Below are 24,141 nucleotides of genomic sequence, written 5' to 3'. Positions count from 1 at the left end.
GTCTGCTGATATAGGTCCCTGAGTGTCTTTATTGTGCATTCATATGGCACATTAAATATGGACTATAATTTATGCAGACTATTGGCTTTGCAATAAGATGCAACCCAAAGAAAGCCTAATGTGAATGAGTGTGAAAGAGCAATTTAAGGGTAGATTTGCCTGTGCCAGTGCCAGGGGCTATACAAGATTTGCATGCTAATCATTCTAATAATAATGTAATGCCCACAGCACTTTGAGCAAATTGCAAACCATTGGTCATAGAGGGAAGCTTATCTCTGTGCGAGCATGACACAAATATAGGTTAACATTTGAAAGATTCCTGGTAATTCACGGACCTGTCAGTATCCGGGCTCACCTCAATTAGAAATGCCCCAAAACTCTGCCTCTCTAAAACGGCGAACTTTTCAGTCTTTTATATCCTTAAATGTGTCCGACGAAGTTCAAAATGTGCTATAATATACGGGATCGAAATATTAGCCTACTGTTAGACTGTTATGTTGTAACATAATATAACTCCAAATAAGTCTAATTTGACCATATTTTAGCTTCAGTGCGTCTAACCTTTTTTTCATTGGTCCATGGTGTTATTCAGGAAACGCTATTGACCAATCAGACGCCGGATCATGTACAACGTCACATTGTTTACCCGGAAGTGCGTGCCGCCGCAGCCAATGCTAATGCTAAAACCTGCAAATTAACACAGAATTTATACGTTTTTAAAAGAACTTCACATTGCCAGTACCTATTCGTGAATAGTTCTGTCGCTATGTACAGTGGTCTCTTGCCGAAAGGTTTTACGGATGACGATCTTAGTCCCGACGAAGAAGAGGATGTGGAGGAAGAAGACAGCGAAAAGTTGAGATCCAAACAGCAAAACGCAGCATCCACAGTGGAAGTGTTGCCAAGAGTCAGCGCATGTGATGCTAGCAGTGAGGGGCAATGCAGTCTGCCTGGTATATCTCAAGAAATGTGGCAAGTATGTACAATATGAGAGACATGCTAATCCATGAGATACTGCAGCTGACTCTTACTTACTATTAAATTAATGTGCACTCATAATTATAAACAATCAAAGGAGAAGAATGCGTACACAACAAACTGTAATGATTCATCCACATTATGCATACGATCATAACACGTATTTTAACTGCAAAAACTTGTACCTCTTGTCTATATACATTTTATATATATTTGATTTACCTGTACTTTATTCAATTCTATACATATACACATGCATGTATATTTATTGTAAATTTACTGTTTTCATTACTTTGATAATTGTTATTGTATTGTAATGTGTGATCTACAGTGCAATTTCCCCTGTGCTTCAAGTTTGACTAAGAGGTCACTAACTCAAAAGCACCTGCTGTGCTTTATGTTTAAAGAAATTCAAGGATCTACAGAAGAAAAAGGAAGAAGCTAAAAAAATAGAAGTCCCCAGGAAAAGAAAAAGAAGACGGAAAAAGAAAGGTGGCAAAAAGCCTCTCTACTGTCTTACACTGGTGTAGCAGCAGAATAGTATCAAGTTTTATGTGTGGGTAAACTATATTGTAATTGTCTTTTTCTTGTTCAACAGGATCACTGAGTAAAAGTGATCAACCTGATGACAACAGGTATTGCAGTATTAAAAATAAATCATTTCTAATAAATTCATTTGTGACCTGTAGAAATAAGGATCTATGCAATCATAAACTACTAAGCTATGATGATCTTCTCATTAAGTTTATGGATTGTAAATATTTCTAAAAATGCTACCAGAACTAGTTTCAAAGCTTTAGCAAGAAAGATGTATGTTTTTGTGACAAGTTATAGCATAAATATAGTAAATAGTAAATACAATTGTGGTCAGAAAGAAATAAAAGCACAAATGTTTTTAAAAAGGCACTGCTATATGTGGTATGTTTAATTAAACATTTAATATGAGTAAATTAAAATATATAAAACAAAGAAAAAAAAGCTTAAATCAGACTGGCACTAATGTCAGTGTGCTGCCAGCTGAAAGTATCGCCAAGTGCCAAGATTGTACTAAATGCCTTGTACATGCTGTGAACATTAACACACATTTCCCTTTTTGCAGAGAGCAGGAGAAGGAGAAGCACTGGGATGAGCTTAAGCAGTATTTTGGTTCAAATGATCGTTTTCAACCCCCCTCATGCTCCAAACCCCCTCCGAAGGTAACAATGGCTGCTGTCTCCCAACTTATCTGCTCTGCTTTAATACTGTTAGTACACCTTCACATCCTTTGTGTTTCCGCTCATTGTTTCACGTGATATGCCGCTCGGATTAGAAGAATCACTATGGCAACTCGACCTGACATTGAGAAGAATATTAAGGATTATGTTCGGCTACATTTAGTGATAAGATTACACAGGATTCGTGCATGGCTGAGATTAAAATGAGATGTAGGTTTTCTCTGTAAGAATCCCACTGAAAACCTAAATGTTGCCTGACAGAATAAGAGCGGGTTAGGATACTGTGTGTCTGCTTTAGAGCTGAAGATTAGAAAATCATATGATATCCAACAACCATTACATATTGCACTAACACTGAATAGAGATATTTACAGACTATTAACCAGCCAGTTAGATAAAGTAATTACAAAGCTACTAAAGTCAAATTTGCCATAATGATTTTCAACATACTGTATTGTAATTCTGGAACACATTATGGATTGAAATAAATCACTATTTGGCAATATTTGGTAAATTGCAAAAATTACACCTATTACACAAATTGAAACCACAGATACCCAAAGTAGTTTCATTTTAGCTGTATAACAGCAGATTTACGCATGCTACTTTTTGCATCAGGATTTAATCTTCTGTGTACTTATTAATTTGGACAAAGGCAGTACAGTTGAATATAGCGGTTTAGATACTTAAGAAATAACTTCATTCATTGTTCTGAGGTATGGATATAAGTGATATATTTGTTTACAAAACATTGTCTGAAAGCAGATTTATCAAAACTGTGAAACTGTGGGAAACCAGTTGAATAGTGATACATGTCCACAGACTACTAATTCAAACATTTTCTTCTCTTAAGGATAATTGGGCTGTTAATGTAAAAGCATGGCAATTGCCAGTGAAGCAAAATGCCTGATGAACATTTAGCTGACCCACTGAATAGAAAGTCTTTTCATTTCAATTTGAAATCCCTTTAATGATTATTTGGGCGTATTTTGTACTTAATTTATCTTGGAAAACCATAAAATTGAGTTTTTGCTGATTGTAGCCTGGTTTTGAATAGGCCAACTGTGAGAGGATAAAGAAATTATTAACGAGAAAGAGAAAGAACTTGTCATGTCGACATAATGAGGACAGCCTCCGTTCCTCAAATGTATTTTTTTGTAATTAATATATGATTTCATTTCATACTTAGAGAGACTTGTTCGCATATGCAGGAAAGTAAAAAGCTGTCAAAGCACTGTAATGTTATTATTTCATCTGCTGACAGCGCATATTCTCTGACCTTAAATATATTTCTTGGCACAAAGCGTGATGATCTGTCAGTTTTGGCACAATACATGATAATTGAGACTTCAAACTAGACTGTATCGGTGTCAGCCTCAGTATACACAAGAAATAATGAAGTGAAATCAAATCCAGGCTGTTATATTGTTGCATATTTGGCATTTTTAAGCTTAATAGCACTGTACTTTTGCAGTTGAGTTGATTTATTTAAAGTGCATCTGAGCGCTCCTAATCATAGTCTCTTTCTAGTCTGTTTAGAGATGAGATGTCCCAGCTCTTCAGATTGGCGCATCACTCAAAACTGCACTGCCATCAGTATCTGGGGGCCGCTCTGCACCCCCTCTCAGTAATGGAAGTGCATAATTAAGGAAGCACATTTATGTTTGGTAATCTGCTGTAGCATTTCTAAGATTTCCCTACTAATATCCAATCAAAAAGGTTTTCATTTGTGAAGCGAAATCTACATATTTGTGGTAATGGCAATCATATTAAAAATAAGGCCCTGGAGACTTGTGAAGTTACTTTGATTCTCTCTCTCTCCCTATTTAAAAAAAAATCTAAATTTCGTCTCCGTCTTTTGCAGTCCGGCCTAGAAAAGAGCATAGAGAGGGCCATTGCTGAAGGGGACATTGCAAAAGCGGAGGAGATGAGCGACAGCCTTGCTACGAGAGAGGTATGTGATAACAGATCTCTGGGTGCTCCCGCTGTGACAAATCAGGCTAATGGATCCGTGTCCATTTCTGCTGCAAAGACATAGAGGAACAAAAACACACGCAGACTCCCACCATTCAGTCCTGCAGCCTTTTTCCATTGAGTTAATAGAAAGCCCTCCCCTTAGTTTTGAAGTGCGGCGCTGTCTAAAGGACTTTTGGCTCTGCTTTTTAATGAAGGGTACATTGCTTTCAAGCCAACTGTTAAATCACTCTCCAGGTAAGAGTTTCATACCTTTGAAGTCTACATGTCCCTAAATGCAGTGCCTGAAGTTTTGTAACGAACCGTCTTGGCAGGCATCAAGGATCAAGTGGTTTGAAACTAATTTAGCATAAAATGTAGCCCACACACACTTATAATTGTAGTTTAAAAGACACACGGCTGCAGCGTTACTTCTTCACTGTACTTCACCCATCAAAGTTAAACTTCTTTGTTTTATGATGGATGCTGCTTTGAGGCCATATAAGCTGCTTTTATAATGACAAACATGTAGTTTACTTTTATGCCTCCTACCAGTGCTCAGGTATCACTCACAAGCCAAAATTTATCGTTTTATAATATTTTATGTTAAACTGGCAGCAAAGTCAAAATATCCTGCTCAAAGTCAAAATATCACTTATAAAAACATAGACATGAAGTTACAGCACTCTCTGAAACCAAAATTTTTATTTGATAATTATATCTCGTTTTTATCTTAACACTTACTAACATCTACTCTTATCTTTTACCATAATATCAGATACATCATTCTGCCAGCTAAAATCCCATGGTCTCCCTTTAATTAACATAGAAATATAGAAATATACAAAATATTCTATCCACACCCAACAATTCAACCAGGTTTTTAGATCTTTCACAGGGAAACTGTAGTCACTTTAACTATAGAAGTACAAGCAATGATTTATTACAAGACAACTTTCAACTGACTGTGTCTTGTCTTGGGTTTAACTCACAGCAGGACTCAATGACCTAAGATATCTTTGACAAGGCTTGTAGAGCCCCAGGGAGAAAAATATCAATTTGAACACTAGTTCAATCTGTTCTTAAATTTAACCTAAAGTTAAGTTCAAAACACACAGAAAAAAGACGTTACACTTAATAATAACTACACCTTAATTAACCTTAATAAAGTATGAAGAAAGACTGAATTCACAATGACCAAATAGGTTATTAATAGTTAATTAAGAATGATTCAAAGGTTAAAGTATTAATTCGTAGTGACTAAGCCTGAATCATTCATAATAAACCATTCTCTTTCGTTAAACTTTCTTAAGGCTAATTAGTTGTAGTTACTGTGTTACCAGAAAGAAATACTTACTACTAGTATTACTGTTTTTGCTGTACTACATACCTTTAACCATATCATCTATTATTTATTGACGATGTTATTTATATTATCATAATGCGGTCTTTTGAGTATGTTCAGTCATGACCTTATTTCATTCACCAAACTTGAATTTGCAGTTCATGTTCAAAGCAATACCATTTGTGCTTGACTCCTAAAAGATCTTACCTTATTTGAAGGTGGAGAAATCCCTTGTTGTATTCATTGCAGTGGCATTACACACTCAGCCCTGTCATCTCTTGTGTTTAATAGACATCAGCCTACAGCATCAGAACCATTTTTCATCTTACCCACAAGCGACTGGTCAAATAAAGGGACTTAAACAGGAGCTCTTGTGAGTGGCACCTGCGTTATGCTTCAGAAAGCTCCTTACAGTGCGCTGGATTGGTTTGAGCCCCCAGTCCCTAGTTCTGGGTCCCGGCTCCTGGCACCTGCCTCGCTCCCTGCCAAAACTGTGATGGGATGTGACAGCAGTCTGGCAGCCTCCGAGCCTTGTTTAGCACTGATAACTTCATCGCTCAAGAACAAGTGAGGCGGCCATATTGAAAATTGTTGAAAAAATAAAAACACAGAAAAATGAATAAATAGGAAAGTGAAGTTCTTTAGGTAAAGTGTTGATATTTTGCATGCAAGTTGTGCAACAAAATAATGCAAACAAAATATGCCACTATGGGCTACCCTGACCCACATATATTTGGAAGTAGAGGCATACGCAGACACAGGCAGAACATGCAAAATACACATATGAATGAATGAACAAAAGCTAGAACTTTCTTTCTGAGGTGAGAGTCTTAACCACTGCACCGCAACATCCTAAAATATTTCTCTGAACAACATTAGTTTTGCAACATTATAGCACTTTTCAATACATACCTTAAGTGGCGATATGATGCTTTAGGATGAGAGCTAATTGGCTGTGCATTCCTCTTCGGTTTCCAGTTAAAAATCTGTTCAAAAGCTGCAGATTCCCAAAAATGTGTTCACATGTGAATAAAATTGTTGTGCACAAGGTTTGCCAGAGGTTAGAACTAGTTAGATTTAAATACTTTTCCATTTTTGATTTGAAAATTAGATACCCCAGCTTTAATGTCTTGTTTATGTTTATGAAATTAATAAAAGCAATTTAATATAATTTTTTTTTCTTAGTAAAAACATAATTGGTTTAGTTAAGAAAAAAACAAAAAAAGTAAAGTTGCCTAACCCAACTAACACAACAGTACTTTAGCTTGGAGACCCATTACACTTTGATTATTGGTTTGTAAATAACATTGACAAGCCAAGTGAAAATGTCTGGTTTATCAATTGTGTTCTTATTTGCATAGTTGGAAGTTATATTTAAATATGTTGATTATGCAATTATGGTATGAATTCATCCTCAGTCATATCAGCTTTGGTACAGTTTTGTGATATTAACACAATTTGAAATCGTGTGCATCAGTTCAAAAGGATTATGTGAGATTGGTGAAAAGCTTCCATGTTTGTTTACTGGCCCTGTGCTCACTTTTTGACCAGGAGCTGTGTGACAAACATTTAGAGGATCAATAATCCCCGTTGTGGCCAAAATCAATTTCAAGCTTATAATTGAGTGCCTCATTTGTGGAGCGGAGTGGGGCTTAGATGTTTTAATGTGTTTACGCTCATAACATCAACACTTGACTATGGCAGCTCTTTTTCATTGAGAGAATAGGAGCAGGTTTCCAATGTGAAAATGCAAAAACGTCCCGACAGCTGTGAAGAACTAAAGAGGCTGCTTGTTGCTTTAGGCATTGTTTTGTATAGGAAGCTGAACTAAACGCTGTGCATACAATATTCAACCATATTCACAAACCAATCTCCAACATGTTATCTTGACAAAGCAAAGACAAATTTTGGGAAAACATTGAAAAAACGCTTTTATTTTAAGACCATAATGTTCCGCACATCAGTTAATGATTTCCACTGCTCTACTTTCTTCTTCCAAATCAACAAACGCTAAAATAATTTGGTAAAAAAAGCTGTTTTGAAGACGTCTTTGAAAATGCCTGATAATAATACTTTCATCCAACTAACTTCAGAGACGCAGTACGGATACGGCAGGTTTTAGTTTGTTCATGTTTTTTGAAGAGTTACCGAAAGCAGAGATAAAAGTTGTGGTTTTTAGCAAAAGAATTAAGATTATGCCACAAATTACAACTTCTTTTACACAAATTAATGCCCACTAATACTCACTTGTCTTCTATGCCGCAATTACAGGAGTCTATTGATTATTTCGGGATGTTACTTTTCAGAGACACAAAGCGAAATTGCTCCACAGATTATAAGGTTAATGTCCTCCAATTAGCAGGACGGGGCTGCCTGGCTTTGATTACCGCACATTATTTTACTTTGAACAAGTTGCACGCGAGCTAATTAAATCTGTAATTAGCATTGTGTTGAGTGAGTGACATGTACAGCTGAAACAACATAGAGCCTGTCAGTAGAAGGGTTCAGTAGCTTCTGCTTAATGATGGCAGTGTAATGTAATTATGTAAAAAATATGGACTAAACTAGCAAACGAAAATCATTTTGTTAAAGTTTAATTTTAGAATCTTTTGGCTTAAAATATTGTTTTGACTTGTTCTTACTAGGCTACCGTAGCAAATTAGCTTCCTGTTCCTAACTTTTTCCCAGGATATAATATTTTGTTTTAAATTGGTAATTGCTATGGCAACTGTCTTAATAAGTTTTCATCATTCTGAAACGCATGAATAGCATTGCATTGCAGACATTTTTATCCAGGTTTGGAAATGGCATGATGCAGGGGGATAGCTGCTCAGTTGGTAGAGATGTTGGAGGTTAGATCTGAGCCAGTACTACCGTGGTGTCTTTGGGCAAGACATCCAGCTTATTTAACCAGTTTGCCTATAAGTGATGGCATTCTCTATTAGATGGCTTTGATTAAAAGACATTTAATTCATATATTTATGTGTGTTTTAATGTGTGTTTTTTAAAATGTATTAATTGTTTGCCATATTGGCCAGCCCTTCTTTGACCAAGTGTCCCAAAAAGTGTTATGTTTTCATCAATACTATTATTCTTATATGTCTAGAGTAATATAACAAAGAGCATTATGTGTCCACTAATATGAAAAACACAAACTACTCCCATTTTTTTTATTCCACCATTGATGCAAATGCTACAAATGCATGATCCCTCTGCTCTGCTACTGTATTCTTTTACATATTGCACAATTTTCCTGAAAAGCTTCAAATTATCCAAAGGTTTTAATATTTCTTTGTTTGAGCCGGAGCGTGTCTCCTCCACCTTTGTTCCAGTGTTTCCAGGGTCTGTTTCAAGGACAGTGGGGCTTTCCTTTTTCTTTCTGAAATCTGAGCCGCACAAAATGAGGCATATTATAACTCGCACATGTTCAAATGCTCCAAACACAATGAGCAGCTGCTGATAATTCACATCCAAGATGATGAATTGGGTTAAACGATGGAAATATGAATGAGACAAATGAACAGAGACACAATGTTTGGTGTTAAATGAGGCTAATGTACAGAGGGCACCTTCTGTGACCTTCATATGCCTTGTTTTTGTTTAGCATTAAGTTTTTGTAATGATTTGTTCATTTTTGTCATACTTACTTGTGTAATAGTGTTTTCACAATTAGTGTCACGATAGAAAAATTTCAAATTTGATTTCAGTACTAAGGAATATACTCGAGACTCAATACCAATGCTGATAAAATGACAATAAAAATAATAATTAAAAAAAGCTTATTTAGACAATAGAATGTAATAGTACTTTCATAGTACATAGTACTTTCTTTTATATTATCATGTGGCCTTATATCTGTGTAATCCCTCAGTCGTCCAGGCAGGTTCCATAGTGGTCCATGGGCGTATACTAGTCTCTGTGTTCTTGTACTTTTTACAGTTCAAGATCATTCTAAAGCTATTGTGACTTTTTTAGTATCGATACTGACCCAAATGAGTATCTACTTTCAATACTAGTTTTAATATCAATTAGTATCTGATTTTCAATACTTTTGACAAGAAAGCTTTGATATACTAGTCCTGTACAGTGAAATCTGGGCTCCTTTACCATCTCCATATTATAATTGTTTACAATATTTTGTCATTTTCAACACAGAATAATATTAATACTCCATAATTATACTATGTGGTTATACAACTTCAGAAAAAGTTAATAGTGTTGATACCATCTTAAATGAGTATGATTTGGTATTGATTGGGGTATCGAATTTTGACAACCCTATAATTGAAACTGTCCATATCCTAAATATGTCCATACGTTACATGTTTGGAGAGCAGTGTACTTTGTTTATAAGACATTCCAGTGTATCACGGTGCTTTCAAGGCTTTTAATTCCATAATAGAAGACCTACAGATGTCAAATATTTAAATGTAATGATTTAACAGACATCTAGTTTTGGTATTAACACAATTTATGGACGAAGGCGAAACCATCATCACTGTCATTCACAACCTGACAGATAATCTATAGTTCAAAGGTGGTCTATTCATTCTACCCTCTTTTCATATAGACACGACAGGGACCAAACTAATTCATTGTACAACACTGAAAAATAATAGGTCTGACTGGCTGCCTTTGTGTGACATTTCCCATAGTGTTTCTTCACTTTGATTTAGAAAGGTCCAAAGCAGAATAACTTTTCTCTTTCATGTCTGTAGTGCTGGAGGTCTTGGGTGCACAGGGACCCGTGGAGAAGCAGACGGAGCAGGTTGTGTTTTGAAGTGGTAATGCACTTTAATAGGTGTGATGAGAGCTATGGGCCCTCTGTAGGCACTAACACGTGTGACCAGCTTTTGTTATAAAACATAACAACCTTTTATATTAGATTCGTTTATATTTACTCATTAAGGTTAGACCATTATTGTACCAGAAGTTTATGCTTAGTACACATATATATTTTCTGTTTAAGTTTTTTTGTTTTTGCGGACACAAAGGTGCTTTCATTTGCTGTATTTTGTTCTGACAGTTTTTTGCTCTGTTATATTGGTATTGATTTTTTATGCCAGATGCCCTTCCAAATGTAATCCTGTTCGTGAAGAAAGTTATTGTAATTGCGTAGCTAGGAAACTGCTCTCAAATGATCCCAAATCAATACTTTTTCTAATAAAACAAAGTAACAAATAAGTTAAAAGTGCTCTGTGCACCTTTTTCGATTGAAGGGATGCCACTTGATCATTTCCGTGGAGATGTTATTACTGCTTTGCCTTATGTTTAATGCCATACTGTGAAACATTAAGAGTGATGTTTTTCAAGGTGCTTTTGGCCAATACAACAACTGTAATTAATTGAAAGTCTAACTAGATATGTTTAATGCATACTATGAGACATTAAAGTCAAAGCAATAACATCTCAGGGAAACTCTCATCCAGAAAAGTTACATTGTGCACCTTCAATCAACCAATCCTCTAACCCATTTTAACTAGTTCTATTGTCCATTGTAATGTAATAATAGGGCTTCCATAGTTTAATTCACCTCAGTTTTGCCGTAGCTCATGTTTGATATAAAGAAAATACTGCAGTTATTTTAAGGAAAGAGTTTTTTTAATCAGATTTGGAAACTAACCCCGCCTCAAATGTTAGACCCCCCCCTCCTCTCCTCTTTTACGCCCTCGGGCCCTTCGGTCTGCACTTGAACAAAACTCCTGCCTTTGTTCCTTCCTCCTTCATCATTTTTCAGCAATTTATCACCCAATGAACTTTTATTGTATCTCGCATGACTCACATTAAATTTTCGCCCATTAATTTTTGAAATGGATTTTGGAATAAGCTTTTATCAAATGCCTGGGAATCTCATTTGGATTATTGTATTCCATTAATTACTTGATAGACAAAGCATACTTTTCAATGTAGATTTGTGTGCTGTTTAATTAATTAGCATGTTTTCTCTTTTAATTAAAGCCATTTTTTTCACATTGAAGCCCACAGCAAAACACATATATAATTTGTTTGTAATTAGTCCTTAATTGGTGGTAGTGAAAGCTTAGCACCCTTGGTTTCCTTTTTCATGATTGCCATTTTAGTGCCACTCACTCATTAATTAAACAGTTATTTTCTAATTAGCTTATAAAACTGTTGATGGCATATTATTGTAAGTTCAAAGCTCGCTAATAAGCTTCTCACAAGAGCCCTGATAATGGAGACTTCAACAAAGCAGAGGAACTTTGGAGATTTTTTTTGTCTTCTCCCTAAAGATGACATGTCCCGTATCTCGCATCAGATTAAAATGGCGGCTCTACGTTACGCTCAACATGTGATACTGTTTGTCAGAGTGGAGGGAGATTACAAGGAGCTGTTGTGAGGCTGCTCCACGGGGGACTGATAATGTTATTACTGACGACTTCACGTACGGCAGGTGGACAGGTCATTGATGTATTGTCACATTTTTATTTAAAGGGCCCATATTACACTATTTTCTCATCTATGTTATAATGTTGTTTCCTCATCACAAACAGACCTGTAGTTGTTGTTGTTGTGAAAACTACCACGTTATGACATCACAAGGTGGAACAAAGCATTTTGAGCTTTGGAGATGTGGACAGATTGATAATAAAGGCTTACTCAAACATGTGGGAATGAAACAAAACACAACTCTACGCATGTTTTTGAGGAAATAACAACATTATAACATGGCTAAAACTCGCAATAATACAATTTGTGCTTACGTAGGATAGAAAGGTAATAGAACTATAATGTCTAACTGAATTGCGCCTTGGTTGGTGCATTTACCCCAGTGTTTCCCAACCAGGGGCACAGGAACCTGGGTGTGGTAGGAATGATTTCAGATTTAAAAAGAATGTGGAATTGAATAGAATTTGAATTGAATAAAATCTATGCAGTTCATTTTATATCTTTATGGGAGTTTTAAATAGTTTTGTCATAGATTTAATTAAAACAAGAAAATAAATATTAATAATTGGCACAACACTAGTAAAGTGACTTATACTGCCTAAAGAATTACCATTACACAAGTTAGAGGGTAGTCAGAGGGTGAAACAAAGCTTAAGGAATACCAAAAACACTTAGTAACGTGACGTCATCTTTCCTCTGCTAATGCCCACTACAGTTCAGGACCCTTTTGAATTTCTTAATACCAGAGTGAGTTGATGTAGGAACTATTTTATGTTACGTTTTGAAAGCGTGGACATTGCACTTGCTGGAGGAGGCGGTCGAACATGTTAGCATACAGAATTAATAATAATAATGTGTGAATACAGCTGCTTTATGTTCAGGTTTATTTGAAGTACATAGTATCGAAACAGAAAACTTCAGTAATGGCTCAATAGGTTGTAATTTTTGGGTTTTTTTTTTCTCTTTAGGATTAGTATAATTAACTCAGACCTGCATGTTCCTGTTGTCACTGGTTGGTGTGTCCAAACTTTGGTGGTGGTCCATAACCCACTCTTTACTTAGCTCTTTGTTGTTGTCATGAAGTTTCCTAATACGTTATGAACACACATTACTGAATTCAGCCTTAGACGCACAACACACACATCTGTTGTTGTCTCAGTATCACTCTTATTGTCTGAAAGACCTTTAAACTCTCCTTTGCTTTGTCTCGAGTCTATTACTCCCATTAAGAAGTAGCTTAAAAACTTCCCTGCTGTCCATCCCTTTACAGCTCATCATGGGTGGTATTCACACGACCCCACGACCTTTGCCCTTCTTGTTGTAAAGATTTGGACCCGAACCATCTGAAGTTTTTTTCTCTTGTCCTCTAGTCTTCAGAAATGTGCTGAAAAACCATTTGAGCTGGCTAATCTGATATTCATTCCTTTTTTATAGGGCCCTGCTTCCCAGAGTTGACTAAGGGCACATTATTTAGGCATTAAGGTCCTGTGATAAGGGAATTAGACCCCTCATTAATCGTTTACACGTTGAAGGCAGTGGAGCAGCTCGGGGAGGTGATTTAGCGAGCCAAAGCCATATAGCCCCAGCTAATCCACCTCTCACACGTTTTAATTGGAAGAGGCGTCCTGGATAGGGATTTCATGAATGGCTTTAAGACCATTTCTTCCTTAAAGCCATCATTTATTTCATATTGTTAATAGGAGCTTTAACACTTTATCCACACAGACAAGTCATTTCCTGCTCATTTAGTCCACCATTGTTCTGATGCACCTGCTGTTTAATTGCCACTGTGGTTTTAAGGTTAGACATTGCCATACAGGTAGTGCTATGCTTAAGTCAGTATTTTTTTTGTAATTACAGAGGGAATGAGCTAGTGGCAGTGATTAACAGAAACACAAATAAGCAACCTACTCTTACAGCAAAATTATGATTATATAGTTTTTCTTTAAGATTTGGGCTGTCAAACTGGAATATGGCAGCACATCGTACTGTTACTGTATGTATATTCTATTCTTTTTGATTGGAATTCCCATGTAATAACAGGCATGATTCATTCATGTAAGAAACCTGGTTTATTCCATGTCAAAACTTAAATCTGGACATTATTACATACTATATGATATCACTTCTTCAGGTATTTTGTTGCCTGGCAAATCCAGAATGATATCTCTGTTTTTTTTTTTTAATACAAGTTGATATCAGTCTGGTCCCCACGTCCTCCGTTGTGTCTCAAGCCTAGTTATACGTGATCGTGCACATGGATCTGTTTTTTTCATTGACACGAAGGAGCTCATTGGTCACCTATGATTTACAAATAAAATCAAATTTGTCTCACTTCAGATTAACAGAGTTTAGTGCTTCACACTTTGAAATCTGCAATATTTTCCAGCCTCCTGTGATATTTTTTTCTTTTCTTTTTTCTGATACAGTGGACCATGCGTGTCACCGATTAGCTAATCCAGCTGTCAACCACGCCCCTTTTGAAAACAGGGAGATTCACTGGTGACAGATTCACGTCTTTGTAAAGTACTGAAGTGTGTATTCTGGATCCCAGACAAGGTGTTTTGCATTATATCCCAATTTTCTATGATTATTCCAGTTTCTAAGAAAATAGGAAATTCCTGATCATGTGAATAATACACTCATATCAGAATATATTTTAGATAAAGGTGCACTGTGTAACTTTTCCTGTGGAGTGTACACTACCTGCTTGTCTCCATAATGTTTCTGCTTTGCCTTGAATGTTCCACAGTATGACATTAAAGTTGTGTAAATACATAGAGACAAGCAAATGGCGCAACCAGGCCAAGTTACATATCAGATCTTTGGAAAGTGACCCCCACGAACATCTATTTTTTAACAATATAAAAAAAAAATTATGACATAATTCTAAACATTCCAGGCAAAACATCACCATCTCCATGAAGAAAAGTGGTGGCAACCCTCAATCAGGAAAGTTGCACAATGTCCCTTAAAAAAATAATGATAATAATAAAAAAGATTCAGTAGTTAACTTTAATGTCTTTTGTTGCTGAACTGTCTACCACCACCTAACTACACCCAAAAGCATTGTGCTAATCTAATCAGCCGGGTGCCTTATTTAATTTTCATTGTCTCATGTTTTTTGGGGGTGTATGAGTCTCCAGGACAACCTGGACTTGAATGCAGAGACGCTGGTGTTGACTTAACCTTCGCCTCAGCCCTCTCCCTCCTCCTCCTCCTCTTCTTCCTCCTCCCAGTCCTCTCTTCTTTGTGTCCGTGAATATTTCAGATCTTCCAAAGGTCAGAGCATTAATCCAGTGAATAAACTGCGCGTTAACTGCACCAGCAATGGGCCACACAGAGCCAGAGGTATGGAGCCGGGGCTAATTGTGCATTAATATGAACTGCAGGACGTCCACTATAACTTGGACAACAATAGGATTTTACATTGTATTGCATTTGGTTTGATTTTAGTTTTCTATATTAAGGGTTGGGGTTGCAAGATTGTGATTTAAATTAGTTTGTGATCAGTTTTTTATCAATTTGAATATCACAAAAACTGCAGTTATTTAGGCAATGTATCCTCTCTATAAACATCTTGAAAGCACGTGATTCTTGTATAAGCCTGTCACAATAACAAACAACTCTGAAGATTGATATATTGCCACAGAGAAATATCATGATTAACGATGATACTGAAACTACCTTATGTCACTAATTTAAGTTTTAAATAATGCAAGATAATCCCAGTAAACCATTTTTAAATAGATTGACTGTTTGATTAAAAGACACGAGCTGCAACAAATAAATAGCAGAATGTACCAATAATTAGCCATAAATGGAACTTATTGAGCCCTCTACAGCTCAAATGTTACCATATTACAACAAAAATACCCAAGATCTTCCCACTTTTACAAAGAAAAAGTACTCACGATAAATATTAAGGCCCAAAATATATTGCTCCAGGTTTCTTTTATTGAACGATAAGTGAATATAGTAATTATAGGCATAGGTCTATTCTTGTAATTTAATGTTAACAGTTCAGTCATGTCAAGTTTTTATGCTCCTGAACAAGTTTACTGTGGACTGGATCCTGATTTGGAAATAAATCTAAAATTTATTAGAAAATTTGATTTATTTTCTAAAATAGTTTAATCTCATGAATGGTTACATTACAACACACCTTTATTTTGAAGTAACGTAATGGCAAAATGTTAGTAAGAAATTGACAACTGACAAGCAACTGACAATATGTGTAATGTTAGTGCCTGTAGTCTAAAGCATTAGAAAGCCTTATAGAAATCCTATAAGTTCAATTAAAGCGAGTCCACTCTAAGTTAATGGATAAGTTTAAATTATATTGCATTGACACTGCGTACACTATAGGCAGGATTGTGTCTGTGTTGAGGTAATGCTTTATTTTTCAATTATGGAGTGACTCATTGTAAATTGTTTTGCTGTGTTCCCTAATGTAATGAGGACCAAATACTCACATTTCTGGAAAGTATTGGTGGCGGATTCAAAGACCTCTGCTAAGTGTACAATAATATTAGCTGTTTAGGTGTAGACCCCATAAACAAAGGACTACACAGGTCTCCGATGCATCTTGCATTTACTCCGGCTTCCTTTATTCCGTCGCTTATTCCCATTTTCCACAGTCTGTGATGTGAAAGGATTTGGCACGCACGGGGAGGGGTGCGAAAAATCCTGAAAAGTGGATCAAAAAAAGTAAATGAAAAATAATGTCATATTACTGAAAATATGAGAGGCTAATTTGCGCTGAGTTTTTGCTAATTTGGTTCTCGGCGCGGAGAGAGGAGCATCACCTGCTTGGAGCCGCAGAGCCGACGGTGCCAGTGATCCATGAAATAAGCTGCCGCTGGCTTTGTTCAGATAAGAATGAACAAATCTGCACAATGTACTGCTGCCCCAATCTCATTTTCATACTTGCATGCAGCTAAAGGAAATAAGCTGTTTGCAAGGCTCGATTAATCAGACTTTGGAGGGGCGTTTTGTCTCTGCGATCTGCTCGGTCTCCTAGGTAACGCCTGACATTAAAGTTTAGGCCTTGCTGAAACAAATGGTGGAATGTAATAACAAAACTGGTGTTAAACATGTTAAATAAAAGACATAAAACCGGTCATAAAAGTGCACTGTATGAAGTAGGGATGTCAGAATTGTGTTTGTTCTTCAATACTAAAAATGTTTTTCCATATTATTTCTCACTTACTGTTTATTTATTTGCAGGGTTCACCAGCAAGTATGCTCCCTGTTTAGTTATATATTGTAGGGATGACAAATATTGGCTAAACTAGGCAGATTTCAATTGTATTTAACAACTCCAATCTTAATTTCTTGAATAGATAGAAAACAGACTTTGTATTAGTGCCATTTGATACAAAATGAAAGTCTGAACTCTAGACCTCTTGATTAAAAAACTTGATTTGATTAATATTTAATTAATTGCACGGCCTATAGTGACTCTACAATGCATGAAACAAAAAATACAAATGTTGCTTTTATTAAATCAAAATTACTGATCTATTTCAAACATGTAGCAGCATCAGTGGCAGTAGAAGTAGTTGCCATAAAAGTAGTATAAATACTAACAGTAGTAAGAGTACTAGTAGTAGCATGTCATTGCTAAACTCAACATGAAACCTTTGAATAATTACAAGACTGATTTGTTGTAAAACCTTAGTCTAAATAGGTTCATTTGTGGTTAAATCAGTTGAGTTGAATGTGGTCCAAGTGAAGAGCCCTGGACTTGGACTTGGCCATGACTAAACCAGGCCTGAACCATCTCTAATCCTCATCGCTTTGTCCCTTGCAGCTTGTCAGAACCACCCAGTTTAAAATGAAGAACTAAACTCCCTTTTTCATCTTTTCCATTCATCGCTCCATAAATCTGCCACTAATGTTAGACCAATCAGGCGTCCAACTCTTTAGCCACACAAAACACGACATAAAAGCCGTAAAAGGCACAAGTAGGAGAAGGGGAGAGAAAGAGGAGAGGAAGAGGAGAGAAAGAGGAGTGTGAGGGCTGTGACAGTATGTTCGCTCAAGGCTTTACAAATCTGCAGTGACTGTATAGATGAATGCCTGAGGGCCTGAGAGCAGCAGCACCAGCAGCCAGCCGCGGCCCTTATCTTAAATCCAAGCAAAGTACCATTAATCTTTTTCAAAGACCTTTATAGCTTTTAATGTATCCCAAATTAGAACATTTTACACCCTTGGTTCCTGAAATATGGTGATAAAAAGCCTTTAGAGTTTAATTTTTCCTGCCTGCTCGCTCTGACCTGCTTAATCCCAGCATGCATTAGGAGATATTTTAGTTTCAGCCTTTCTAATAAAGTTTATCCCACTTAATTATAATTGAAACATTTTTTTTTTTTTTCAAGCAGGTCTTTTTTTTCTTTCCAAGTGGCACCGCAGTGGTACATTTCTTCATTACCTTAAGACTCCCCTCGCCTCTCCCTCTCTCCTGATTGTGTTATTTGAATATTACACAGAATTACCCAATGGTTTGCTGGATTTGAACCACTCATCTACACATGCAGGGTTTTGTAGCCCATTTGAGGCCACAGTTGCCCTAACAAGCTCCTTCAGACACAATTGAAAAGAGTCTCTACAAAGATTTAAATTAGATTAACATTTGTTCCTCCATGAATTTGGCCCTTGGTGAGTCAATGGGAGAGGGAATGACTGTCATGTCTGTATCACTGTGTCTGTGTAACTGGTACTTGCCCAGAATGTACCCCGCCTAAAAGCCCATAGTTACTTGTGTAGTAACTTCAACATCGAGCATAGTCAAAAGTTTAATGTTTAAATGTCCATTACTCCAATATATTTCCCCTCCAATATTTTTCCTGATGCAATTATAACAAACTGAAAAATTAGTACTCATGACTTTATCTAGTGAATATAACCGAGAATGACTTAAACAAATTGTCAATAAATAATGTCATGGTGTTGGGCCCAATTAAATCAACAATGTAACTTTTATTAGCCAGCTTCGTAAAAGATGTCATGATGGTTAAGTTGATTTGATCCATTATACAGTTCAGTATTATTTTGTGCTATTTGAAACATACATTTTTCCTCTTCAAACCTATGTTGCTCATGACTCCATCTAGTGGAGGAAGCCTAGAATGACTTATGCTCTCTGAATTTTTGCACAAAAAAAGACTGAAGATAATTGTTATGCTGTTGGGGCCCAATTGTTTCTGTTCTTGTATAGATGTTGTATAGTACATAGTGCTGTCACGATACTAAAATTTCGATTCTGACACCACAATGACAATGAAAAACACATCTTTAGACAATAGAATTTCATTTTCAATATTAAATTGTAGTATTTCTTTTATATCTGTGTAATCCTTCAGTCGTCCAGGTATGTTCCATAGTGGTCCATGGGCGTATACTAGTCTATGTGGTCTTATACTTGCTCTGATACAGCTCAAGATCAGACTCAGGAAAGGTTCATTTCTGTCCTGTAAATGTGGCCTTTTTAGTATCGATACTTGCTCAAATGAGTATCAGTTATTATCTAATTTTCGATGCTTTTGACAACCCTAGTATATTGTTTATGTTGAATTGTTTTCATGTTATTGCTGCTGTACATTCTTCCATCCTCCACCTTAACTCCTCTCCCTCCCCCTTGGGTTTGCACCATGTGAATATTACACAGAATTACCCAAATGGTTGGCTGAAATATTTCCAAGTTGTTTATGGAAGTTGTTTATTGCCTCAGTAGTAAACCTCATCTGGAGAGTGGAGCGAGGGAGCAGGATTGTCCCTTTGTTTCCTGTGCGTTGATGTGATGTGGGTTATTGGGATTATTCTTCCTCACAATGTGCACATGTCGTTGGAGGGATTTCACTGTTTGCTCCTTGCTGTCACGGTCATTTATTTCACTTTTGATTCGAGGGACTGCCTGGAGTACTGCGCAAATGGGGGTGGAGCGGTTTACCCCAGCGACCAAAGAAAAGTGTAGAAACGCTGCTATGGAATAAATGCCGACTATTGTTTATCATAGTTATTTCATTTGCACTTTAAACAAGGGGGGAATGGAGGTAATGACAAAGAAAAACAATATGAGGTGACGCTAAAAGGCAGTATACAAAAGACTTCAAACCAAAGGGAAAGAGGTCATTTTAATAAAACAATGTTACAGTACATTATAGACCTCTAAGCCAAACATCCACACATTTTAAAAAGCAGTAATGTGCAGATTTTAATTTAAACCAACTTAATTATAAATGGTGGCACAACCTTCCTCGCACATAAGAACCAACTAGCTGCAGATGATTGTAATTAATTTAATTGTGTGCATAGAAAAAAAGGTTACTGTAAATTTGCCTGGCCAGCTACAAGGACATGTTGTTATTGTTAACAATAACAACAAGAGTTCAGACAGGCGTTACTGACAGGTGGAGTAACCGTCACAGGAGCTCCTAGTCCAACATGGTGGTTTATGAGGGGGAAAAAAAGAAAAAAAGATATTAGATAATAATAAAGAGGATCAATGTGCAGTAGTGGCTATGTAGATCCACCGATTCTAATCAGATTTCTGTAGTTGTCAGATTATTAAAATGACATGCAAACCGCAAAATCTGATATGGGTAATCTGAGGGACTAGGATCAGAAAGAAATCTGATTACTCATCAGATGTCATTTTAATTAAGGTTAAGGTTAAGGTACACTTCAGTGTCCCCGTAGGGAAATTTGTTCTCTGCATTTGACTGACCCATCCTTCAGTGCCGCTGGGACAGTCAGGAGCAGTGAGCACTGCAGTGCTGGGACCCATCTTCATGATCTTGTTGCTAGTCTTGGTACTACCTTAGCTGGACGGTTGTACCTTTGTTTTGGCTTGATGAGGGAAACTGGATTGCCTGAAGGAAAACCATCCACTCATCCACTGTGGCATGGGACAACTCCAAAAATTATGATTATGATTATCATCAGATTTTGAGCGAGTATGTAACAGAAGCCAGTGTTATTCTGAGATTAGAGAAGTTTGATTTTGTTCTAAACAATCCTCTTAGATCAGTTTGTGCATTACCAGAGAAACATACCTGATAGCAGCTCTGCCTCTGTCTAAGTTTGACCTGTCCGGAGACGGGAGTAGTGACTGTGAGATCCCGGTCTAAAATAGGACGAACCCATGACTATACTTCTGACTGAGGACCAACTCAAAAGGAGGACAAATAGGTGAATACAATGTCTTCTGAGCTCAGGAAAAAAACAAACCAATTAAGAACGACTGCTACATGAATTACCACCTATTACTACAAAATGAGGAGCCTTTATTGTTGTACCTATGTTTATCATTGGTATGAATAAAATGTATTTATCCAGACATCTTCAAATTTTGCAAATTTGATTTTCATAAAGCTTTTATAAATGTTGTCTTGTGGCATTCAGTGTATTTGAGTGCACTGCTTAAATCCTGGAAAGTTGTCAAAAATTGTCAAATCCAGCCAAGAAAATTAGACTGTCCCAAATGATGAAATTGAAGTATGTCATCTAATATATCTGACATGCATTAATACAAAAATTATAATTAATGTTGGCTATTTCTGTCTGTTTTGATCAAATGCACCATAATATATTTAAATGCTTAAAAGAGACTGTGAATTGACATGAAGTAGTCCTGACAGGTCCGTAACATAGCTGTCCTCTCTGATGGTCTCCTCTTTATGTGTCTAAAGCTTGCTGTGAAAATCGCTGAAGCCGCTGGTTGCCGTGACTACGCCAAACACAAACAAGAAGAGGAAGCTTTGAAGGCCGCGCAGAAGAGGAAGAAGGAGATCGCCTGGGGGTACGCCATTTCTCTATCCAAAACATGATAAAGCAGCGTTTCAGATGACACAACATTTGATAATCTCATTCAGATATTTAATCAAGATGAGGATAAAGTAAAATGTTGGTAACACTTCATAATAAGTATCATGAATTTGTGTTAAAGCTGCAGTATGTAACTTTTAACCAAAAAATACACTAAAATAAAAGCATGTTTTTTCCGTTTGGTTGCTTATTGCACTGAAAAACATACAAAAACCATACTCTCCAATATATTGGAGGATGGTTTTAACTTTCTTTTTCCATGGAATTGCAGTTGACTTTACATATTGTCAGTTTTATAATACTTGAACACAGACTTATAGGGAATATCCCAACTCCTAACCCTGACACATTTATTGAGAAGTTACTAAGCCTGGATCATTTTTAATAACCTATTGGCTCATTATGAGTTAAGTACTTTCTTGCCCATGCTAATTAACCTGTGCTATAAAGTGCTACAAAAAATTCTATTGTTGAATAAATATAGCAACACTGCCAAAAATACAACATAAGATACTGGCTCCATCTGAAACAATGACCTCAACACCCATTAACTGTTTTTCATTTTGGTGTTTTCTTTGCAGGTTTGAGGCCAAGAAAAGATGGGAAACAAAGAGCAACATGGGATTCATGTGACTATTGTTAAAAGAAATCTCAAAGACTATTTTACGAACATTTGTAGGATGACAAGAATCCTGAAGAAGAACAAGAATCTATGACATTAAACAGGTGTATTTTTACTATTCAAACATCTCCACATACCTGACCTCTGACCTGTAACAACAGCAGTAACAGCCACACAGAGACAAGCCACTGCCAATCTCCACTGAACTAAAGGAAAAGGCAGCAGTTAACTTGAAAACTATCACTGCATGACATCACAAGGTGGAATAGACCATTTTGCCTTGGAGATGTAGACAGAATAATAATAAAGGGCTCCTCAAACATGTGTAAACGAAACAAAACACAACTCCAGGTATGTTTTTCATGAGGTAACACCATTTTAACATGGCTTAAAGCTCACACAAATCTATTTTGTTTAATATAGGACCTTTAAGTTATAATCACTATATTTTAACCACTGCAGTGCCTGGGCAGGGCTCTTCTCTCTCTAATAGTTTGACCATGGACTGTATTCATCATCTACATTTGAAGCAAAACATATTTAAAACCCAGCAAAGAGGAAGCCATCCATCCGCACAAGCAAGGGAGAGAAATTGACAGATTCAAATTAATTCCTAAGGCGCCCATTGGTGTCTGCATTGTGTTGTTTTCCATTACATTTCAGTGATTTGTGCGTTTTCCCCCTTCAAATTAAATCTGGTGTACATTACGGGATGAGGCGTTTATTTATTGCTGTAAAGTGGGTTAATCACGAAGGCGCTTCTTTCTTCTGCTGCCGAAGAGAAAGGAGAGATTATGTCCCTAATGCAATGTACAGGATAATGTTCGATAGGATTTATGTGAGAAAATGAAATTTGGCTGTAAAGTGTTTGCGAGGGTCCGTAAACTGAAAAGGAGGGGGGGGGGATTTGGCCCATCCAGAGAAACACAGCATTGTCTCGAGCCCAAACAAGAGGCTCTGGCTGTTTACTAGAAGCCTACATTCGTTTGTCATTGCGCTAAGAGCTACTTCAGCTCTTCTAAACTCCTCTAAACCAGTGTATTCTTTCTCACTTTGATCTGCTTTGATCTACAACAATTTATAACCCCCATTTTCTACTTTTGGAAATTCAGATTCACTCCATAGACACACAGCATTTTTACTGATGGGTAAGATAAATGTTTTTCATGAGGAGGTTCAGATATTGGAGGTTAACTGCATTATTGCATCCTGGACATGGATGGGTTCAGTTTCAGTGTTAATATATTATTAATTGTTCATGCATTTTAAGCAACTTTGAAACACCTCTGACTAGGGTTGTCAGAAGTGTTGAAAATCAGATACTAATCAAAACTAAAACTAGTATCGGGGAAAAAAAAAAAAAAAAAAATCATATAAACTGTCTTTGACCTTTCCTGAACAGTTTCATCTTGAGTTTTATCAGAACTAGTGTAAGACCACATGGTCTGTTTTTCTGTGTTAAAAATTCCAATATTCACTGAACGGGAGCTTTTAGAATTATCATTTGGTTGCCAAAATTGGTATCCAGTATTTAGTCTATTCTTTATTATCAAGTTTTTGTATGAATTTTTGTATTGTGAAAAAACTACCTCTGGTCTCCTACTGTTGTATGATTTAATTTATGTGCAGAGGACAAGTTAGATTAATTCAACTCAGATTGTTACACAAATCTACAAAACACCATTGGAGGACAAGCATGATTTTGATGTTATTATAATGTTACAAAGTTTAATGCTCAAAAATTGTATTTAAAATAATAGGACTGTTTAAAATGAAAAGTAAAGGTTCAA

The 24,141-nt window shown here is 36.5% G+C and overlaps 1 protein-coding gene across 1 annotated transcript; it reads left to right on the top strand.

The window, feature by feature from the left end:
* Window positions 1–647: 647 nt before the first annotated feature.
* fam204a (family with sequence similarity 204 member A) lies at window positions 648–23,701 on the top strand. Its single transcript, XM_055227067.1, has 7 exons — window positions 648–976; window positions 1,386–1,470; window positions 1,577–1,613; window positions 2,078–2,174; window positions 4,057–4,146; window positions 21,594–21,703; window positions 22,311–23,701. The coding sequence occupies exons 1-7, from the start codon at window positions 767–769 to the stop codon at window positions 22,360–22,362; spliced, it is 681 nt and encodes a 226-aa protein (XP_055083042.1). The 5' UTR covers window positions 648–766; the 3' UTR covers window positions 22,363–23,701.
* Window positions 23,702–24,141: the final 440 nt, after the last annotated feature.

Source organism: Periophthalmus magnuspinnatus, chromosome 15, assembly GCF_009829125.3.
Source record: "Periophthalmus magnuspinnatus isolate fPerMag1 chromosome 15, fPerMag1.2.pri, whole genome shotgun sequence".
Taxonomy (NCBI): Eukaryota; Metazoa; Chordata; class Actinopteri; order Gobiiformes; family Gobiidae; genus Periophthalmus; species Periophthalmus magnuspinnatus.
This window is presented reverse-complemented; position numbering and strand designations above follow the sequence as displayed.